Source organism: Carcharodon carcharias, unplaced genomic scaffold (genome assembly GCF_017639515.1).
Source record: "Carcharodon carcharias isolate sCarCar2 unplaced genomic scaffold, sCarCar2.pri scaffold_787_ctg1, whole genome shotgun sequence".
In the NCBI taxonomy this organism is placed as follows: domain Eukaryota; kingdom Metazoa; phylum Chordata; class Chondrichthyes; order Lamniformes; family Lamnidae; genus Carcharodon; species Carcharodon carcharias.
In genome coordinates, this window is record NW_024471114.1 from 3,246 (window position 1) to 21,551 (window position 18,306).

An 18,306-nucleotide genomic window follows, 5' to 3' on the forward strand; every position below is an offset into this window, starting at 1 on the left:
AGAGACTTGGAGAGAGGGAGAGAGAGAGAGACTTGGGCAGAGGGAGAGAGAGAGAGACTTGGGCAGAGGGAGAGAGAGAGAGACTTGGGCAGAGGGAGAGAGAGAGAGACTTGGGGAGAGGGAGAGAGAGAGAGACTTGGGCAGAGGGAGAGAGAGAGAGACTTGGGCAGAGGGAGAGAGAGAGAGACTTGGGGAGAGGGAGAGAGAGAGAGACTTGGGGAGAGGGAGAGGGAGAGAGAGAGACTTGGGGAGAGGGAGAGGGAGAGAGAGAGACTTGGGGAGAGGGAGAGGGAGAGAGAGAGACTTGGGGAGAGGGAGAGGGAGACAGACTTGGGGAGAGGGAGAGAGAGAGACAGACTTGGGGAGAGGGAGAGAAAGACAGACTTGGGGAGCGGAGAGAGAGAGACAGACTTGGGGAGGAGGGAGAGAGAGAGACACTTGGGGAGAGGGAGAGGGAGAGAGAGAGACTTGGGGAGAGGGAGAGAGAGAGACTTGGGGAGAGGGAGAGAGAGACAGACTTGGGGAGAGGGAGTGAGAGAGAGACTTGGGGAGAGGGAGTGAGAGAGAGACTTGGGGAGAGGGAGAGAGAGAGAGACTTGGGGAGAGGGAGAGAGAGAGAGAGACTTGGGGAGAGGGAGAGAGAGAGAGACTTGGGGAGAGGGAGAGATAGAGAGACTTGGGGAGAGGGAGAGAGAGAGAGACTTGGGGAGAGGGAGAGAGAGAGAGACTTGGGAGAGGGAGAGAGAGAGACTTGGGGAGAGGGAGAGAGAGAAAGACTTGGGGAGAGGGAGAGAGAGAGACTTGGGGAGAGAGAGGGAGAGAGAGAGAGACTTGGGGAGAGGGAGAGAGAGAGAGAGAGACTTGGGGAGAGAGAGAGAGACTTGGGGAGAGAGAGAGAGACTTGGGGAGAGGGAGAGAGAGAGAGACTTGGGGAGAGGGAGAGAGAGAGAGACTTGGGGAGAGGGAGAGAGAGAGAGACTTGGGGAGAGGGAGAGAGAGAGAGACTTGGGGAGAGGGAGAGGGAAAAAGACTTGGGGAGAGGGAGAGGGAGAGAGAGAGACTTGGGGAGAGGGAGAGAGAGACAGACTTGGGGAGAGGGAGTGAGAGAGAGACTTGGGGAGAGGGAGAGAGAGAGAGACTTGGGCACAGGGAGATACTTGGGGAGAGGGAGAGAGAGAGAAACTTGGGGAGAGGGAGAGAGAGAGAGACTTGGGGAGAGGGAGAGGGAGAGAGAGAGACTTGGGGAGAGGGAGAGAGAGACAGACTTGGGGAGAGGGAGAGAGAGAGAGACTTGGGGAGAGGGAGAGAGAGAGAGACTTGGGCAGAGGGAGAGAGAGAGAGACTTGGGCAGAGGGAGAGAGAGAGAGACTTGGGAGAGGGAGAGAGAGAGAGACTTGGGGAGAGGGAGAGAGAGAGAGACTTGGGGAGAGGGAGAGAGAGACAGACTTGGGGAGGGGGAGAGGGAGAGAGAGACAGACTTGGGGAGAGGGAGAGGGAGAGAGAGACAGACTTGGGGAGAGGGAGAGAGAGACAGACTTGGGGAGAGAGAGAGACAGACTTGGGGAGATGGAGAAAGAGACAGACTTGGGGAGATGGAGAAAGAGACAGACTTGGGGAGAGGGAGAGAGGGAGACAGACTTGGGGAGAGGGAGAGAGAGAGAGACTTGGGGAGAGAGAGAGAGAGAGAGAGAGAGACTTGGGGAGAGGGAGAGAGAGAGAGACTTGGGGAGAGGGAGAGAGAGAGAGACTTGGGGAGAGGGAGAGAGAGAGAATTGGGGAGAGGGAGAGAGAGAGACTTGGGGAGAGGGAGAGAGAGAGAGAGACTTGGGGAGAGGGAGAGAGAGACAGACTTGGGGAGAGGGAGAGAGAGACAGACTTGGGGAGAGGGAGAGAGAGACAGACTTGGGGAGAGGGAGAGAAAGACAGACTTGGGGAGAGGGAGAGAGAGAGACAGACTTGGGGAGAGGGAGAGAGAGAGACAGACTTGGGGAGAGGGAGAGGGAGAGAGAGAGAGACTTGGGGAGAGGAGAGAGAGAGACTTGGGGAGAGAGAGAGAGAGAGACTTAGGGAGAGGGAGAGAGAGAAAGACTTGGGGAGAGGGAGAGAGAGAGACTTGGGGAGAGGGAGAGAGAGAGAGACTTGGGGAGAGGGAGAGAGAGAGACTTGGGGAGAGGGAGAGAGAGAGACTTGGGGAGAGGGAGAGAGAGAGAGAGAGAGACTTGGGCAGAGGGAGAGAGAGAGAGACTTGGGCAGAGGGAGAGACTTGGGGAGAGGGAGAGAGAGACTTGGGGAGAGGGAGAGAGAGGATTGGGGAGAGGGAGAGAGAGGATTGGGGAGAGGGAGAGAGAGGCTTGGGGAGAGGGAGAGAGAGAGAGAGAGACTTGGGGAGAGAGAGAGACTTGGGCACAGGGAGAGACTTGGGGAGAGGGAGAGAGAGAGACTTGGGGAGAGGGAGAGAAAGAGACTTGGGGAGAGGGAGAGAGAGAGACTTGGGGAGAGGGAGAGAGAGGCTTGGGGAGAGAAAGAGAGAGAGACTTGGGGAGAGGGAGAGAGAGAGAGAGACTTGGGGAGAGGGAGAGAGAGAGAGAGACTTGGGGAGAGGGAGAGAGAGAGAGACTTGGGGAGAGGGAGAGGGAGAGAGAGAGACTTGGGGAGAGGGAGAGAGAGACAGACTTGGGGAGAGGGAGTGAGAGAGAGACTTGGGGAGAGGGAGTGAGAGAGAGACTTGGGGAGAGGGAGAGAGAGAGAGACTTGGGGAGAGGGAGAGAGAGAGAGACGTGGGGAGAGGGAGAGAGAGAGAGACTTGGGGAGAGGGAGAGAGAGAGAGACTTGGGGAGAGGGAGAGAGAGAGAGACTTGGGGAGAGGGAGAGAGAGAGAGACTTGGGGAGAGGGAGAGAGAGAGACTTGGGGAGAGGGAGAGAGAGAGAGACTTGGGGAGAGGGAGAGAGAGAGAGACTTGGGGAGAGGGAGAGAGAGAGAGACTTGGGGAGAGGAGAGAGAGAGAGACTTGGGGAGAGGGAGAGAGAGAGAGACTTGGGCAGAGGGAGAGAGAGAGAGACTTGGGAGAGGGAGAGGGAGAGAGACTTGGGGAGAGGGAGAGGGAGAGAGACTTGGGGAGAGGGAGAGGGAGAGAGAGAGACTTGGGGAGAGGGAGAGGGAGAGAGAGAGAGACTTGGGGAGAGGGAGAGGGAGACAGACTTGTGGAGAGGGAGAGAGAGAGACAGACATGGGGAGAGGGAGAGAGAGAGAGAATTGGGGAGAGGGAGAGTGAGAGAGAATTGGGGAGAGGGAGAGAGAGAGAGACTTGGGGAGAGGGAGAGAGAGAGAGACTTGGGGAGAGGGAGAGAGAGAGAGACTTGGGGAGAGGGAGAGAGAGAGAGACTTGGGGAGAGGGAGAGAGAGAGAGACTTGGGGAGAGGGGGAGAGAGAGAGAGACTTGGGGAGAGGGGGAGAGAGAGACTTGGGGAGAGGGGGAGAGAGAGAGACTTGGGGAGAGGGAGAGAGAGAGAGACTTGGGAGAGGGAGAGAGAGAGAGACTTGGGGAGAGGGAGAGAGAGAGAGACTTGGGGAGAGGGAGAGAGAGAGAGACTTGGGGAGAGGGAGAGAGAGAGAGACTTGGGGAGAGGGAGAGAGAGAGAGACTTGGGGAGAGGGAGAGAGAGAGAGACTTGGGGAGAGGGAGAGAGAGAGAGACTTGGGGAGAGGGAGAGAGAGAGAGACTTGGGGAGAGGGAGAGAGAGAGAGACTTGGGGAGAGGGAGAGGGAGAGAGAGAGACTTGGGGAGAGGGAGAGGGAGAGAGAGAGACTTGGGGAGAGGGAGAGGGAGAGAGAGAGACTTGGGGAGAGGGAGAGGGAGACAGACTTGGGGAGAGGGAGAGAGAGAGACAGACTTGGGGAGAGGGAGAGAAAGACAGACTTGGGGAGCGGGAGAGAGAGAGACAGACTTGGGGAGAGGGAGAGAGAGAGAGACACTTGGGGAGAGGGAGAGGGAGAGAGAGAGACTTGGGGAGAGGGAGAGAGAGAGACTTGGGGGAGAGAGAGAGAGAGAGAGACTTGGGGAGAGGGAGAGAGAGAAAGACTTGGGGAGAGGGAGAGAGAGAAAGACTTGGGGAGAGGGAGAGAGAGAGACAGACTTGGGGAGAGGGAGGAGAGAGAAAGACTTGGGGAGAGGGAGAGAGAGAAAGACTTGGGAGAGGGAGAGAGAGACAGACTTGGGGAGAGGGAGAGAGAGAAAGACTTGGGGAGAGGGAGAGAGAGAAAGACTTGGGGAGAGCGAGAGAGAGAAAGACTTGGGGAGAGCGAGAGAGAGAAAGACTTGGGGAGAGGGGAGAGAGAGAAGACTTGGGGAGAGGAGGAGAGAGAGAGACTTGGGGAGAGGGGGAGAGAGAGAGATTTGGAGAGAGGGAGAGAGAGAGAGACTTGGAGAGATAGAGAGAGAGAGAGACATGGGGAGAAAGAGAGAGAGAGACAGACTTGGGGAGAGGGAGACAGAGAGAAACTTGGGGAGAGGGAGAGAGAGAGAGAGACTTGGGGAGAGGGAGAGAGAGAGAGACTTGGGGAGAGGAGAGAGAGAGAGAGACTTGGGGAGAGGGGGAGAGAGAGAGAGACTTGGGGAGAGGGGGAGAGAGAGAGAGACTTGGGGAGAGGGAGAGAGAGAGAGAGACTTGGGGAGAGGGAGAGAGAGAGAGAGACTTGGGGAGAGGGAGAGAGAGAGACTTGGGAAGAGGTAGAGAGAGAGACTTGGGGAGAGGGAGAGAGAGAGAGAGACTTGGGGAGAGGGAGAGAGAGACAGACTTGGGGAGAGGGAGAGAGAGACAGACTTGGGGAGAGGGAGAGAGAGACAGACTTGGGGAGAGGGAGAGAGAGACAGACTTGGGGAGAGGGAGAGAGAGACAGACTTGGGGAGCGGGAGAGAGAGAGAGACAGACTTGGGGAGAGGGAGAGGGAGAGAGACTTGGGGAGAGGGAGAGGGAGAGAGAGAGACTTGGGGAGAGGGAGAGAGAGACAGACTTGGGGAGAGGGAGTGAGAGAGAGACTTGGGGAGAGGGAGAGAGAGAGAGACTTGGGCACAGGGAGAGACTTGGGGAGAGGGAGAGAGAGAGAAACTTGGGGAGAGGGAGAGAGAGAGAGACTTGGGGAGAGGGAGAGGGAGAGAGAGAGACTTGGGGAGAGGGAGAGAGAGACAGACTTGGGGAGAGGGAGTGAGAGAGAGACTTGGGGAGAGGGAGAGAGAGAGAGACTTGGGGAGAGGGAGAGAGAGAGAGACTTGGGGAGAGGGAGAGAGAGAGAGACTTGGGGAGAGGGAGAGAGAGAGAGACTTGGGGAGAGGGAGAGAGAGAGAGACTTGGGGAGAGGGAGAGAGAGAGAGACTTGGGGAGAGGGAGAGAGAGAGAGACTTGGGGAGAGGGAGAGAGAGAGAGACTTGGGGAGAGGGAGAGAGAGAGAGACTTGGGGAGAGGGAGAGAGAGAGAGACTTGGGGAGAGGGAGAGAGAGAGAGACTTGGGGAGAGGGAGAGAGAGAGAGAATTGGGGAGAGGGAGAGAGAGAGAGACTTGGGGAGAGGGAGAGAGAGAGAGACTTGGGGAGAGGGAGAGAGAGACAGACTTGGGGAGAGGGAGAGAGAGACGACTTGGGGAGAGGGAGAGAGAGACAGACTTGGGGAGAGGGAGAGAGAGAAGACTTGGGGAGAGGGAGAGAGAGACAGACTTGGGGAGAGGGAGAGAGAGACAGACTTGGGGAGAGGGAGAGAGAGACAGACTTGGGGAGAGGGAGAGAGAGACAGACTTGGGGAGAGAGAGAGAGAGACAGACTTGGGGAGAGGGAGAGAGAGACAGACTTGGGGAGAGGGAGAGAGAGACAGACTTGGGGAGAGGGAGAGAGAGACAGACTTGGGGAGAGGGAGAGAGAGACAGACTTGGGGAGAGGGAGAGAGAGACAGACTTGGGGAGAGGGAGAGAGAGACAGACTTGGGGAGAGGGAGAGAGAGACAGACTTGGGAGAGGGAGAGAGAGACAGACTTGGGGAGAGGGAGAGAGAGACAGACTTGGGGAGAGAGAGAGAGAGACAGACTTGGGGAGAGGGAGAGAGAGACAGACTTGGGGAGGGGGAGAGGGAGAGAGAGACAGACTTGGGGAGAGGGAAGGGAGAGAGAGACAGACTTGGGGAGAGGGAGAGAGAGACAGACTTGGGGAGAGAGAGAGACAGACTTGGGGAGATGGAGAAAGAGACAGACTTGGGGAGATGGAGAAAGAGACAGACTTGGGGAGAGGGAGAGAGGGAGACAGACTTGGGGAGAGGGAGAGAGAGAGAGACTTGGGGAGAGAGAGAGAGAGAGAGAGAGAGACTTGGGGAGAGGGAGAGAGAGAGAGACTTGGGGAGAGGGAGAGAGAGAGAGACTTGGGGAGAGGGGAGAGAGAGAGAATTGGGGAGAGGGAGAGACAGAGACGTGGGGGAGAGGGAGAGAGAGAGAGAGACTTGGGGAGAGGGAGAGAGAGACAGACTTGGGGAGAGGGAGAGAGAGACAGACTTGGGGAGAGGGAGAGAGAGACAGACTTGGGGAGAGGGAGAGAGAGACAGACTTGGGGAGAGGGAGAGAAAGACAGACTTGGGGAGAGGGAGAGAGAGAGACAGACTTGGGGAGAGGGAGAGAGAGAGACAGACTTGGGGAGAGGGAGAGGGAGAGAGAGAGAGACTTGGGGAGAGGGAGAGAGAGAGACTTGGGGAGAGAGAGAGAGAGAGACTTAGGGAGAGGGAGAGAGAGAAAGACTTGGGGAGAGGGAGAGAGAGAGACTTGGGGAGAGGGAGAGAGAGAGACTTGGGGAGAGGGAGAGAGAGAGACTTGGGGAGAGGGAGAGAGAGAGACTTGGGGAGAGGGAGAGAGAGAGACTTGGGGAGAGGGAGAGAGAGAGACTTGGGCAGAGGGAGAGAGAGAGAGACTTGGGCAGAGGGAGAGACTTGGGGAGAGGGAGAGAGAGACTTGGGGAGAGGGAGAGAGAGGATTGGGGAGAGGGAGAGAGAGGATTGGGGAGAGGGAGAGAGAGGCTTGGGGAGAGGGAGAGAGAGAGAGAGAGAGACTTGGGGAGAGAGAGAGACTTGGGCACAGGGAGAGACTTGGGGAGAGGGAGAGAGAGAGACTTGGGGAGAGGGAGAGAAAGAGACTTGGGGAGAGGGAGAGAAAGAGACTTGGGGAGAGGGAGAGAGAGAGACTTGGGGAGAGGGAGAGAGAGGCTTGGGGAGAGAAAGAGAGAGAGACTTGGGGAGAGGGAGAGAGAGAGAGACTTGGGGAGAGGGAGAGAGAGAGAGAGACTTGGGGAGAGGGAGAGAGAGAGAGACTTGGGGAGAGGGAGAGGAGAGAGAGAGACTTGGGGAGAGGGAGAGAGAGACAGACTTGGGGAGAGGGAGTGAGAGAGAGACTTGGGGAGAGGGTGAGAGAGAGACTTGGGGAGAGGGAGAGAGAGAAAGACTTGGGGAGAGGGAGAGAGAGAGAGACTTGGGGAGAGGGAGAGAGAGAGAGACTTGGGGAGAGGGAGAGAGAGAGAGACTTGGGGAGAGGGAGAGAGAGAGAGACTTGGGGAGAGGGAGAGAGAGAGAGACTTGGGGAGAGGGAGAGAGAGAGAGACTTGGGGAGAGGGAGAGAGAGAGAGACTTGGGGAGAGGGAGAGAGAGAGAGACTTGGGGAGAGGGAGAGAGAGAGAGACTTGGGGAGAGGGAGAGAGAGAGAGACTTGGGGAGAGGGAGAGAGAGAGAGACTTGGGGAGAGGGAGAGAGAGAGAGACTTGGGGAGAGGGAGAGGGAGAGAGACTTGGGGAGAGGGAGAGGGAGAGAGACCTTGGGGAGAGGGAGAGGGAGAGAGAGAGACTTGGGGAGAGGGAGAGGGAGAGAGAGAGAGACTTGGGGAGAGGGAGAGGGAGACAGACTTGTGGAGAGGGAGAGAGAGAGACAGACTTGGGGAGAGGGAGAGAGAGAGAGATTTGGGGAGAGGGAGAGTGAGAGAGAATTGGGGAGAGGGAGAGAGAGAGAGACTTGGGGAGAGGGAGAGAGAGAGAGACTTGGGGAGAGGGAGAGAGAGAGAGACTTGGGGAGAGGGAGAGAGAGAGAGACTTGGGGAGAGGGAGAGAGAGAGAGACTTGGGGAGAGGGGGAGAGAGAGAGAGACTTGGGGAGAGGGGGGAGAGAGAGAATTGGGGAGAGGGGGAGAGAGAGAGACTTGGGGAGAGGGAGAGAGAGAGAGACTTGGGGAGAGGGAGAGAGAGAGAGACTTGGGGAGAGGGAGAGAGAGAGAGACTTGGGGAGAGGGAGAGAGAGACAGACTTGGGGAGAGGGAGAGAGAGACAGACTTGGGGAGAGGGAGAGAGAGACAGACTTGGGGAGAGGGAGAGAAAGACAGACTTGGGGAGAGGGAGAGAGAGAGACAGACTTGGGGAGAGGGAGAGAGAGAGACAGACTTGGGGAGAGGGAGAGGGAGAGAGAGAGAGACTTGGGGAGAGGGAGAGAGAGAGACTTGGGGAGAGAGAGAGAGAGAGACTTAGGGAGAGGGAGAGAGAGAAGACTTGGGGAGAGGGAGAGAGAGAGACTTGGGGAGAGGGAGAGAGAGAGAGACTTGGGGAGAGGGAGAGAGAGAGACTTGGGGAGAGGGAGAGAGAGAGACTTGGGCAGAGGGAGAGAGAGAGAGACTTGGGCAGAGGGAGAGAGAGAGAGACTTGGGCAGAGGGAGAGAGAGAGAGACTTGGGCAGAGGGAGAGACTTGGGGAGAGGGAGAGAGAGACTTGGGGAGAGGGAGAGAGAGGCTTGGGGAGAGAGAGAGAGAGAGAGACTTGGGGAGAGAGAGAGAGAGAGAGACTTGGGGAGAGAGAGAGACTTGGGCACAGGGAGAGACTTGGGGAGAGGGAGAGAGAGAGACTTGGGGAGAGGGAGAGAGAGAGACTTGGGGAGAGGGAGAGAAAGAGACTTGGGGAGAGGGAGAGAGAGAGACTTGGGGAGAGGGAGAGAGAGGCTTGGGGAGAGAAAGAGAGAGAGACTTGGGGAGAGGGAGAGAGAGACAGACTTGGGGAGAGGGAGAGAGAGAGAGAGACTTGGGGAGAGGGAGAGAGAGAGAGACTTGGGGAGAGGGAGAGGGAGAGAGAGAGACTTGGGGAGAGGGAGAGAGAGACAGACTTGGGGAGAGGGAGTGAGAGAGAGACTTGGGGAGAGGGAGTGAGAGAGAGACTTGGGGAGAGGGAGAGAGAGAGAGACTTGGGGAGAGGGAGAGAGAGAGAGACTTGGGGAGAGGGAGAGAGAGAGAGACTTGGGGAGAGGGAGAGAGAGAGAGACTTGGGGAGAGGGAGAGAGAGAGAGACTTGGGGAGAGGGAGAGAGAGAGAGACTTGGGGAGAGGGAGAGAGAGAGAGACTTGGGGAGAGGGAGAGAGAGAGAGACTTGGGGAGAGGGAGAGAGAGAGAGACTTGGGGAGAGGGAGAGAGAGAGAGACTTGGGGAGAGGGAGAGAGAGAGAGACTTGGGGAGAGGGAGAGGGAGAGAGACTTGGGGAGAGGGAGAGGGAGAGAGACTTGGGGAGAGGGAGAGGGAGAGAGAGAGACTTGGGGAGAGGGAGAGGGAGAGAGAGAGAGACTTGGGGAGAGGGAGAGGGAGACAGACTTGTGGAGAGGGAGAGAGAGAGACAGACTTGGGGAGAGGGAGAGAGAGAGAGATTTGGGGAGAGGGAGAGTGAGAGAGAATTGGGGAGAGGGAGAGAGAGAGAGACTTGGGGAGAGGGAGAGAGAGAGAGACTTGGGGAGAGGGAGAGAGAGAGAGACTTGGGGAGAGGGAGAGAGAGAGAGACTTGGGGAGAGGGAGAGAGAGAGAGACTTGGGGAGAGGGGGAGAGAGAGAGAGACTTGGGGAGACGGGGAGAGAGAGACTTGGGGAGAGGGGGAGAGAGAGAGACTTGGGGAGAGGGAGAGAGAGAGAGACTTGGGGAGAGGGAGAGAGAGAGAGACTTGGGGAGAGGGAGAGGGAGAGAGAGAGAGACTTGGGGAGAGGGAGAGAGAGAGAGACTTGGGGAGAGGGAGAGAGAGAGAGACTTGGGGAGAGGGAGAGAGAGAGAGACTTGGGGAGAGGGAGAGAGAAAGAGACTTGGGCAGAGGGAGAGAGAGAGAGACTTGGGGAGAGGGAGAGAGAGAGAGACTTGGGGAGAGGGAGAGAGAGAGAGAGAGACTTGGGGAGAGGGAGAGGGAGAGAGAGAGACTTGGGGAGAGGGAGAGGGAGAGAGAGAGACTTGGGGAGAGGGAGAGGGAGACAGACTTGGGGAGAGGGAGAGAGAGAGACAGACTTGGGGAGAGGGAGAGACAGACAGACTTGGGGAGCGGGAGAGAGAGAGACAGACTTGGGGAGAGGGAGAGAGAGAGAGACACTTGGGGAGAGGGAGAGGGAGAGAGAGAGAGACTTGGGGAGAGGGAGAGAGAGAGACTTGGGGAGAGAGAGAGAGAGAAAGACTTGGGGAGAGGGAGAGAGAGAAAGACTTGGGGAGAGGGAGAGAGAGAAAGACTTGGGGAGAGGGAGAGAGAGAAAGACTTGGGGAGAGGGAGAGAGAGAAAGACTTGGGGAGAGCGAGAGAGAGAAAGACTTGGGGAGAGCGAGAGAGAGAAAGACTTGGGGAGAGGGAGAGAGAGAAAGACTTGGGGAGAGGGGGAGAGAGAAAGACTTGGGGAGAGGAGGAGAGAGAGAGACTTGGGGAGAGGGGGAGAGAGAGAGATTTGGAGAGAGGGAGAGAGAGAGAGACTTGGAGAGATAGAGAGAGAGAGAGACTTGGGGAGAAAGAGAGAGAGAGACAGACTTGGGGAGAGGGAGAGAGAGAGAAACTTGGGGAGAGGGAGAGAGAGAGAGAGACTTGGGGAGAGGGAGAGAGAGAGAGAGACTTGGGGAGAGGGAGAGAGAGAGAGAGACTTGGGGAGAGGGGGAGAGAGAGAGAGACTTGGGGAGAGGGGGAGAGAGAGAGAGACTTGGGGAGAGGGAGAGAGAGAGAGAGACTTGGGGAGAGGGAGAGAGAGAGAGAGACTTGGGGAGAGGGAGAGAGAGAGACTTGGGAAGAGGTAGAGAGAGAGACTTGGGGAGAGGGAGAGAGAGAGAGAGACTTGGGGAGAGGGAGAGAGAGACAGACTTGGGGAGAGGGAGAGAGAGACAGACTTGGGGAGAGGGAGAGAGAGACAGACTTGGGGAGAGGGAGAGAGAGACAGACTTGGGGAGAGGGAGAGAGAGACAGACTTGGGGAGCGGGAGAGAGAGAGAGACAGACTTGGGGAGAGGGAGAGAGAGAGAGACAGACTTGGGGAGAGGGAGAGAGAGAGAGACTTGGAGAGAAGGAGAGAGAGAAAGACTTGGGGAGAGAGAGAGAGAGAGAAAGAGAGAGACTTGGGGAGAGGGAGAGAGAGAGAGACTTGGGGAGAGGGAGAGAGAGAGAGAGACACTTGGGGAGAGGGAGAGGGAGAGAGAGAGAGACTTGGGAAGAGGGAGAGAGAGAGACTTGGGGAGAGAGAGAGAGAGAGACTTGGGGAGAAAGAGAGAGAGAGACTTGGGGAGAGAGAGAGAGAGAGACTTGGGGAGAGAGAGAGAGACTTGGGGAGAGGGAGAGAGAGAAAGACCTGGGGAGAGGGAGAGAGAGAGAGACACTTGGGGAGAGGGAGAGGGAGAGGGAGAGAGAGAGAGACTTGGGGAGAGGGAGAGAGAGAGACACTTGGGGAGAGAGAGAGAGAGAGAGACTTGGGGAGAGGGAGAGAGAGAAAGACTTGGGGAGAGGGAGAGAGAGAAAGACTTGGGGAGAGGGAGAGAGAGAAAGACTTGGGGAGAGGGAGAGAGAGAAAGACTTGGGGAGAGCGAGAGAGAGAAAGACTTGGGGAGAGGGAGAGAGAGAAAGACTTGGGGAGAGGGGGAGAGAGAAAGACTTGGGGAGAGGGGGAGAGAGAGAGACTTGGAGAGAGGGAGAGAGAGAGAGACTTGGAGAGAGGGAGAGAGAGAGAGACTTGGAGAGATAGAGAGAGAGAGAGACTTGGGGAGAGAGAGAGAGAGAGAGACAGACTTGGGGAGAGGGAGAGAGAGAGAGACTTGGGGAGAGGGAGAGAGAGAGAGAGACTTGGGGAGAGGGAGAGAGAGAGAGAGACTTGGGGAGAGGGAGAGAGAGAGAGAGACTTGGGGAGAGGGGGAGAGAGAGAGAGACCTGGGGAGAGGGGGAGAGAGAGAGAGACTTGGGGAGAGGGAGAGAGAGAGAGAGACTTGGGGAGAGGGAGAGAGAGAGAGAGAGACTTGGGGAGAGGGAGAGAGAGAGACTTGGGAAGAGGTAGAGAGAGAGACTTGGGGAGAGGGAGAGAGAGAGAGAGACTTGGGGAGAGGGAGAGAGAGACAGACTTGGGGAGAGGGAGAGAGAGACAGACTTGGGGAGAGGGAGAGAGAGACAGACTTGGGGAAAGGGAGAGAGAGACAGACTTGGGGAGAGGGAGAGAGAGACAGACTTGGGGAGCGGGAGAGAGAGAGAGACAGACTTGGGGAGAGGGAGAGAGAGAGAGACAGACTTGGGGAGAGGGAGAGAGAGAGAGACTTGGAGAGAAGGAGAGAGAGAAAGACTTGGGGAGAGAGAGAGAGAGAGAAAGAGAGAGACTTGGGGAGAGAGAGAGAGACTTGGGGAGAGGGAGAGAGAGAGAGAGACACTTGGGGAGAGGGAGAGGGAGAGAGAGAGAGACTTGGGAAGAGGGAGAGAGAGAGACTTGGGGAGAGAGAGAGAGAGAGACTTGGGGAGAAAGAGAGAGAGAGACTTGGGGAGAGAGAGAGAGACTTGGGGAGAGAGAAAGAGAGACTTGGGGAGAGAGAAAGAGAGACTTGGGGAGAGAGAGAGAGAAAGACTTGGGGAGAGGGAGAGAGAGAAAGACTTGGGGAGAGGGAGAGAGAGAAAGACCTGGGGAGAGGGAGAGAGAGAGAGACTTGGGGAGAGGGAGAGAGAGAGAGAGAGAGACTTGGGGAGAGGGAGAGAGAGAAAGAGCCTTGGGAAGAAGGAGAGGGAGACTTGGGGAGAGGGAGAGGGAGAGACTTGGGGAGTGGGAGAGACTTGGGGAGAGAGAGAGAGAGAGATTTGACGAGATGGAAATTGGGGAGAGAGTGACATGAGGACAGGCAGGGGTGTCTTCTCACCTTGTCAAAGCGCCGAGCTACCCATTTGTCCCAACGGCTCAACATCTCCAACCACTTCAGTTCACGGTGCCGGGCAACATCCACTGGGATCGCACTCTCCCTGCAACATTCAAGGAGAAAGCTCAGGAGCTGTCCACAGCCTGTAACCCACAGTTCATTACAGAGGAAGCTTTACTCTGCATCTAACCCCGTGCTGTACCTGTCCTGGGAGTGTTTGATGGGGACGGTGCAGAGGGAACTTTACTCTGTTTCTAACCCCATGCTGTACCTGTCCTGGGACTGTTTGATGGGGACAGTGTAAAGGGAGCTTTACTCGGTATCTAACCCCTTGCTGTACCTGTCCTGGGAGTGTTTGATGGGGACGGTGTAGGGGGAGATTTACTCTGTATCTAACCCCGTGCTGTACCTGTCCTGGGAGTGTTTGATGGGGACGGTGTAGAGGGAGCTTTACTCTGTATCTAACCCCGTGCTGTACCTGTCCTGGGAGTGTTTGATGGGGACAGTGTAGAAGGAGCTTTACTCTGTATCTAACCCCGTGCTGTACCTGTCCTGGGAGTGTTTGATGGGGACAGTGTAGAGGGAGATTTACTCTGTGTCTAACCCCGTGCTGTACCTGTCCTGGGAGTGTTTGATGGGGACGGTGTAGAGGGAGCTTTACTCTGTATCTAACCCCGTGCTGTACTTGTTCTGGGAGTGTTTGATGGGGACAGTGTAGAGGGAGCTTTACTCTGTATCTAACCCCATGCTGTACTTGTTCTGGGAGTGTTTTTAATGGGGACAGTGTAGAGGGAGATTTACTCTGTATCTAACCCCGTGCTGTACCTGTCCTGGGAGTGTTTGATGGGGACGGTGTAGAGGGCGATTTGCTCTGATTGGCAGGAGAGGGGACAGTCAGTCAGGACCCTGCCGAGGGTCGCTATATCTCAGCTGGAGCCAGCCATTCGGCCCCTCGAGCTCATTCTGTGCCTTCGATGCCAACATGGCTGATCTGCGAGCTAACTCCGTACACCTGCCTTCGCCCCTCACCGCCAGAAAGGACTAAAACCCCCCGCACCTCCCACCAGGCTTTCGTGTTTAGACTCTCCCCACTCGTCTTGGACTCTCCAACCAGCGGGAAGAGTCTCCTGGCCTCTACGCAGGCCAACAGGAGCTGGAGCATTGCGAAAACGGCCATCCAGCCTTTCCCTGAATCATCCGAATCCTCGGGAACTGCAGCAATCTGTAATTCCGAGCACTAACAGGGAAAAGCCCATTGCCCTCCCGGGAAACCTTTTGTCATTTTGAGTCTCTGATGGGAGCGAAATGCTCTCTTGGCCCAGAGCGCCGTGGCTGGACACATCTCTCATATTGGCCTCATTGTTCGCTTGACAATGGTGCCCATTCAGGCACAGCCTCCCAGCTGTTGACAGTGCCGGGCAGGCTGGACACCAGGATCGGAGGAGAGCGCGGGAGGCAGATGCAGGTCTGACCCCACCCCCGCCACCACACACACACTCGGTGTCCAGCCCGAGGCTGCCGAGGGAGGTCTCCGTCGACAGGGCGAGCGCCCGCTGGGGAGCTCGCAGGCGAGATCCAGGAGTCCGCTGCTCACCCACCTCCCCTCCCACACCCAAACTCGCACCGAGTCCCGTTCACCCATCACCTCCTGTATCTCGCTGACCCACTCTGGCTCCCAGTCCGGCAACCCCTCCATTTTCACATTCACACCCTCATTTTCAAATCCCTCCATGGCCCTCATTTCCCCTCCCTATCTCTGTAACCTCCTCCAGCCCCTATAACCCTCCCTATCTCTGTAACCTCCTCCAGACCCTACAACCCTCTCTATCTCTGTAACCTCCTCCAGCCCCCTACACCCCTCCCTATCTCTGTAACCTCCTCCAGCCCCTACACCCCTCCCTATCTCTGTAACCTCCTCCAGCCCCTACAACCCTCCCTATCTCTGTAACCTCCTCCAGCCCCTACAACCCTCCCTATCTCTGTAACCTCCTCGAGTCCCTACAACCCTCCCTATCTCTGTAACCTCCTCCAACCCCCACACCCCTCCCTATCTCTGTAACCTCCTCCAGACCCTGCACCCCTCGCTATCTCTGTAACCTCCTCCAGCCCCTACAACCCTCCCTATCTCTGTAACCTCCTCGAGTCCCTACAACCCTCCCTATCTCTGTAACCTCCTCCAGCCCCTACAACCCTCCCTATCTCTGTAACCTCCTCCAGCACCTACAACCATCCCTATCTCTGTAACCTCCTCCAGGCCCTACAACACTCCCTATCTCTGTAACCTCCTCCAGCCCCTACAACCCTCCCTATCTCTGTAACCTCCTGCAACTCCTACAACCCTCCCTATCTATGTAACCTCCTCCAGCCCCTACAACCGTCCCTATCCCTGTAACCTCCTCCAGTCCCTACACCCCTCCCTATCTCTGTAACCTCCTCCAGCCCCTACACCCCTCCCTATGTCTGTAACACCCTCCAGCCCCCACACCCCTCCCTATCTCTGTAACCTCCTCCGACCCTCCGAGATCTCTGCACTCCTCCAATCCCAGCCTCTCGAGCATCCCCTGATCCCCATCGCTCCGCCATTGGCAGCCGTGCCTTCAGTTGCCTGTGGGGGGGGGGAGGGAAACACCCTTAGCTCTGGAATTCCCTCCCTAAACCTCTCCGTCTCTCTCTCTCCCCTCCTTTAAAACGCTCCTCAAAAGTAACCTCTTTGACATCGCTTTTGGTCGCCTGTCCTTGACATGTCATGTGGCTTGGTGGATTGTTCAATAATCCCTCCTGTTACATTAAAGGGAGCTGTATGAAGACAAGTGGGAGGGACAATTGATGGAGGGCCTCTTGTTAATCAAGAGCACTTGAAACTGGACAGTTCCTTCTCTCGCTTATGCCTCACATTGGCATGCCAACAACGATTTACTTGTCCAATTCACGCTGGTATAAGCAGGTAGGGGCACAGACATTGCCATGTCCCACCACCTGCCCCTCCACATGGCTCTGCGTGCCAAGGCTCTGCACCTCCTTTTCAGGCCTCATCGCCTGCCATCTAACTATCCCCATAGACCACCCCCCCGAACCCACTCCTCCTCCGATAGGACTGCCTGCCTGCTCACCTGTCAACACTCCCCACAGCAGGCTGCAGAACTATACATGCAGCCTACAGCGTACACACGCACACCCACACATGTCCCCAGACACATGCACACGCGCACACACACACACACACACACAAGCCTGGCACGTCAAGCTGCACATCAGGAAATAAGGGTAAGAAAAGATTCAGCCATTCGGGTCTGGTGCGCCATAGAACACAATCCTGGCTGATCAGGGGCACCAATTCCAGTTTCCTGCCCACTCCCCAGATCATTCAACCACCTGATCGAACAAATGTCAATCAGTGGTAAGGAGTGCCTTACATAGCAATAACAGATACCCGGGAGTGAGTTACAGACTGGAGTCTAATCGAGGGGTTCGGGGTGGTTTATATATAGAATAACAGATATCCGGGAGTGAGTTACAGACTGGAATCTAATCGAGGATTTCACGTGTTTATATATAGAATAACAGATACCCAGGAGTGAGTTACAGACTGGAATCTAATCGAGGGGATCAGGGAGGTTTATATATAGAATAGCAGATACCAGGGAGTGAGTTAGAGACTGGAATCTAATCAAGGGATGCACGTGTTTATATATAGAATAACAGATATCCGGGTGTGAGTTACAGACTGGAATCTAATCGAGGGGTTCGGGGTGGTTTAAATAGACAATAACAGATACCGGGTTACAGACTGGAATCTAATCGAGGGGTTCGGGTGGTTTATATTTGAATAACAGATACCCGGCAGTGAGTTACAGACTGGAATCTAATCAAGGGGTTCGAGGTGGTTTAAATAGACAATAACAGATACCGGGTTACAGACTGGAATCTAATCGAGGGGTTCGGGTGGTTTATATTTGAATAACAGATACCCGGCAGTGAGTTACAGACTGGAATCTAATCAAGGGGTTCGAGGTGTTTATATATAGAATAACAGATACCCGGGATTGAGTTACAGACAGGAATCTAATCGGGGGTTTCAGGGCGGTTTATATATAGAAAAACAGATACCCGGGAGTGAGGTACAGACTGGAATCTAGTCAAGGGGTTCGGGGAGGTTTATATATAGAATAACAAATACCGGGGTGTGAGTTACAGAGTGGAATCTAATTGAGGGGTTCAGGGTGGTGTATAAATAGAATAATAGATACCCGGAAGTGAGTTACAGACTGGAATCTAATTGAGGGGTTCGGGGTAGATTATATATAGAATAACAGATACCCGGGAAACGTTACAGACTGGAATCTAATCGAAGGGTTCGGGTGTTTATATATAGAATAACAGATACCCGGAGTGAGTTACAGACTGGAATCTAGTGGAGGATTTCGGGGTGTTTTAAATATAGAATAACAGATACCCGGGAGTGAGTTACAGACTGGAATCGAATCGAGGGGTTCAAGGTGGTTTATATATAGAATAACAGATACCTGGGAGTGAGTTACAGACTGGAATCTAATCGAGAGGCTCAGGGTGGTTTATATATAGAATAACAGATATCCGGGAGTGAGTTACAGACTGGAATCTAATCGAGGGGATCGGGGTGGTTTATATATATAGAATAACAGATATCCGGGAGTGAGTTACAGACTGGAATCTAATCGAGGGATTCGGGGTGGTTTATATAGACATTAACAGATACCGGGTTACAGACTGGAATCTAATCGAGGGGTTCGGGTGTTTTATATATAGAGTAACAGATACCCGGCATTGAGTTACAGACTGGAATCTAATCGAGTGGATCCGGGTGGTTTATATATAGAACAACAGGTATCCAAGAGTGAGTTAAGACTGGAATCTAATCGAGGGGTTCAGGTGGTTTATATATAGAATAACAGATACCCGGAAATGAGTTACACACTGGAATCTAATCGAGGGGTTCGGGGTGTTTGAAATATATGGAATAACAGATACCCAGGATTGAGTTACAGACTGGAATTTAATGGAGGGGTTCAGGTGTTTATATATAGAATAACAGATATCCGGAAGTGAGTTACAGACTGGAATCTAATTGAGACATTCGGGGGGGGTTCATATATGTAGAATAACAGATACACGGGAGTGAGTTA

The 18,306-nt window shown here is 55.3% G+C and overlaps 1 protein-coding gene across 1 annotated transcript in view; it reads right to left on the bottom strand.

The window, feature by feature from the left end:
* Window positions 1-13,147: 13,147 nt before the first annotated feature.
* The window catches only part of LOC121275196 (TBC1 domain family member 10B-like), a gene marked incomplete at its 3' end in the record, with an annotated part of 61,108 nt that continues 55,949 nt past the window's right edge, over window positions 13,148-18,306 (bottom strand). Inside the window, exon 2 of the mRNA XM_041182619.1 lies at window positions 13,148-13,247. Coding sequence (XP_041038553.1) covers window positions 13,148-13,247 — 100 coding nt within the window. The remainder of the gene's footprint in view (window positions 13,248-18,306) is intronic.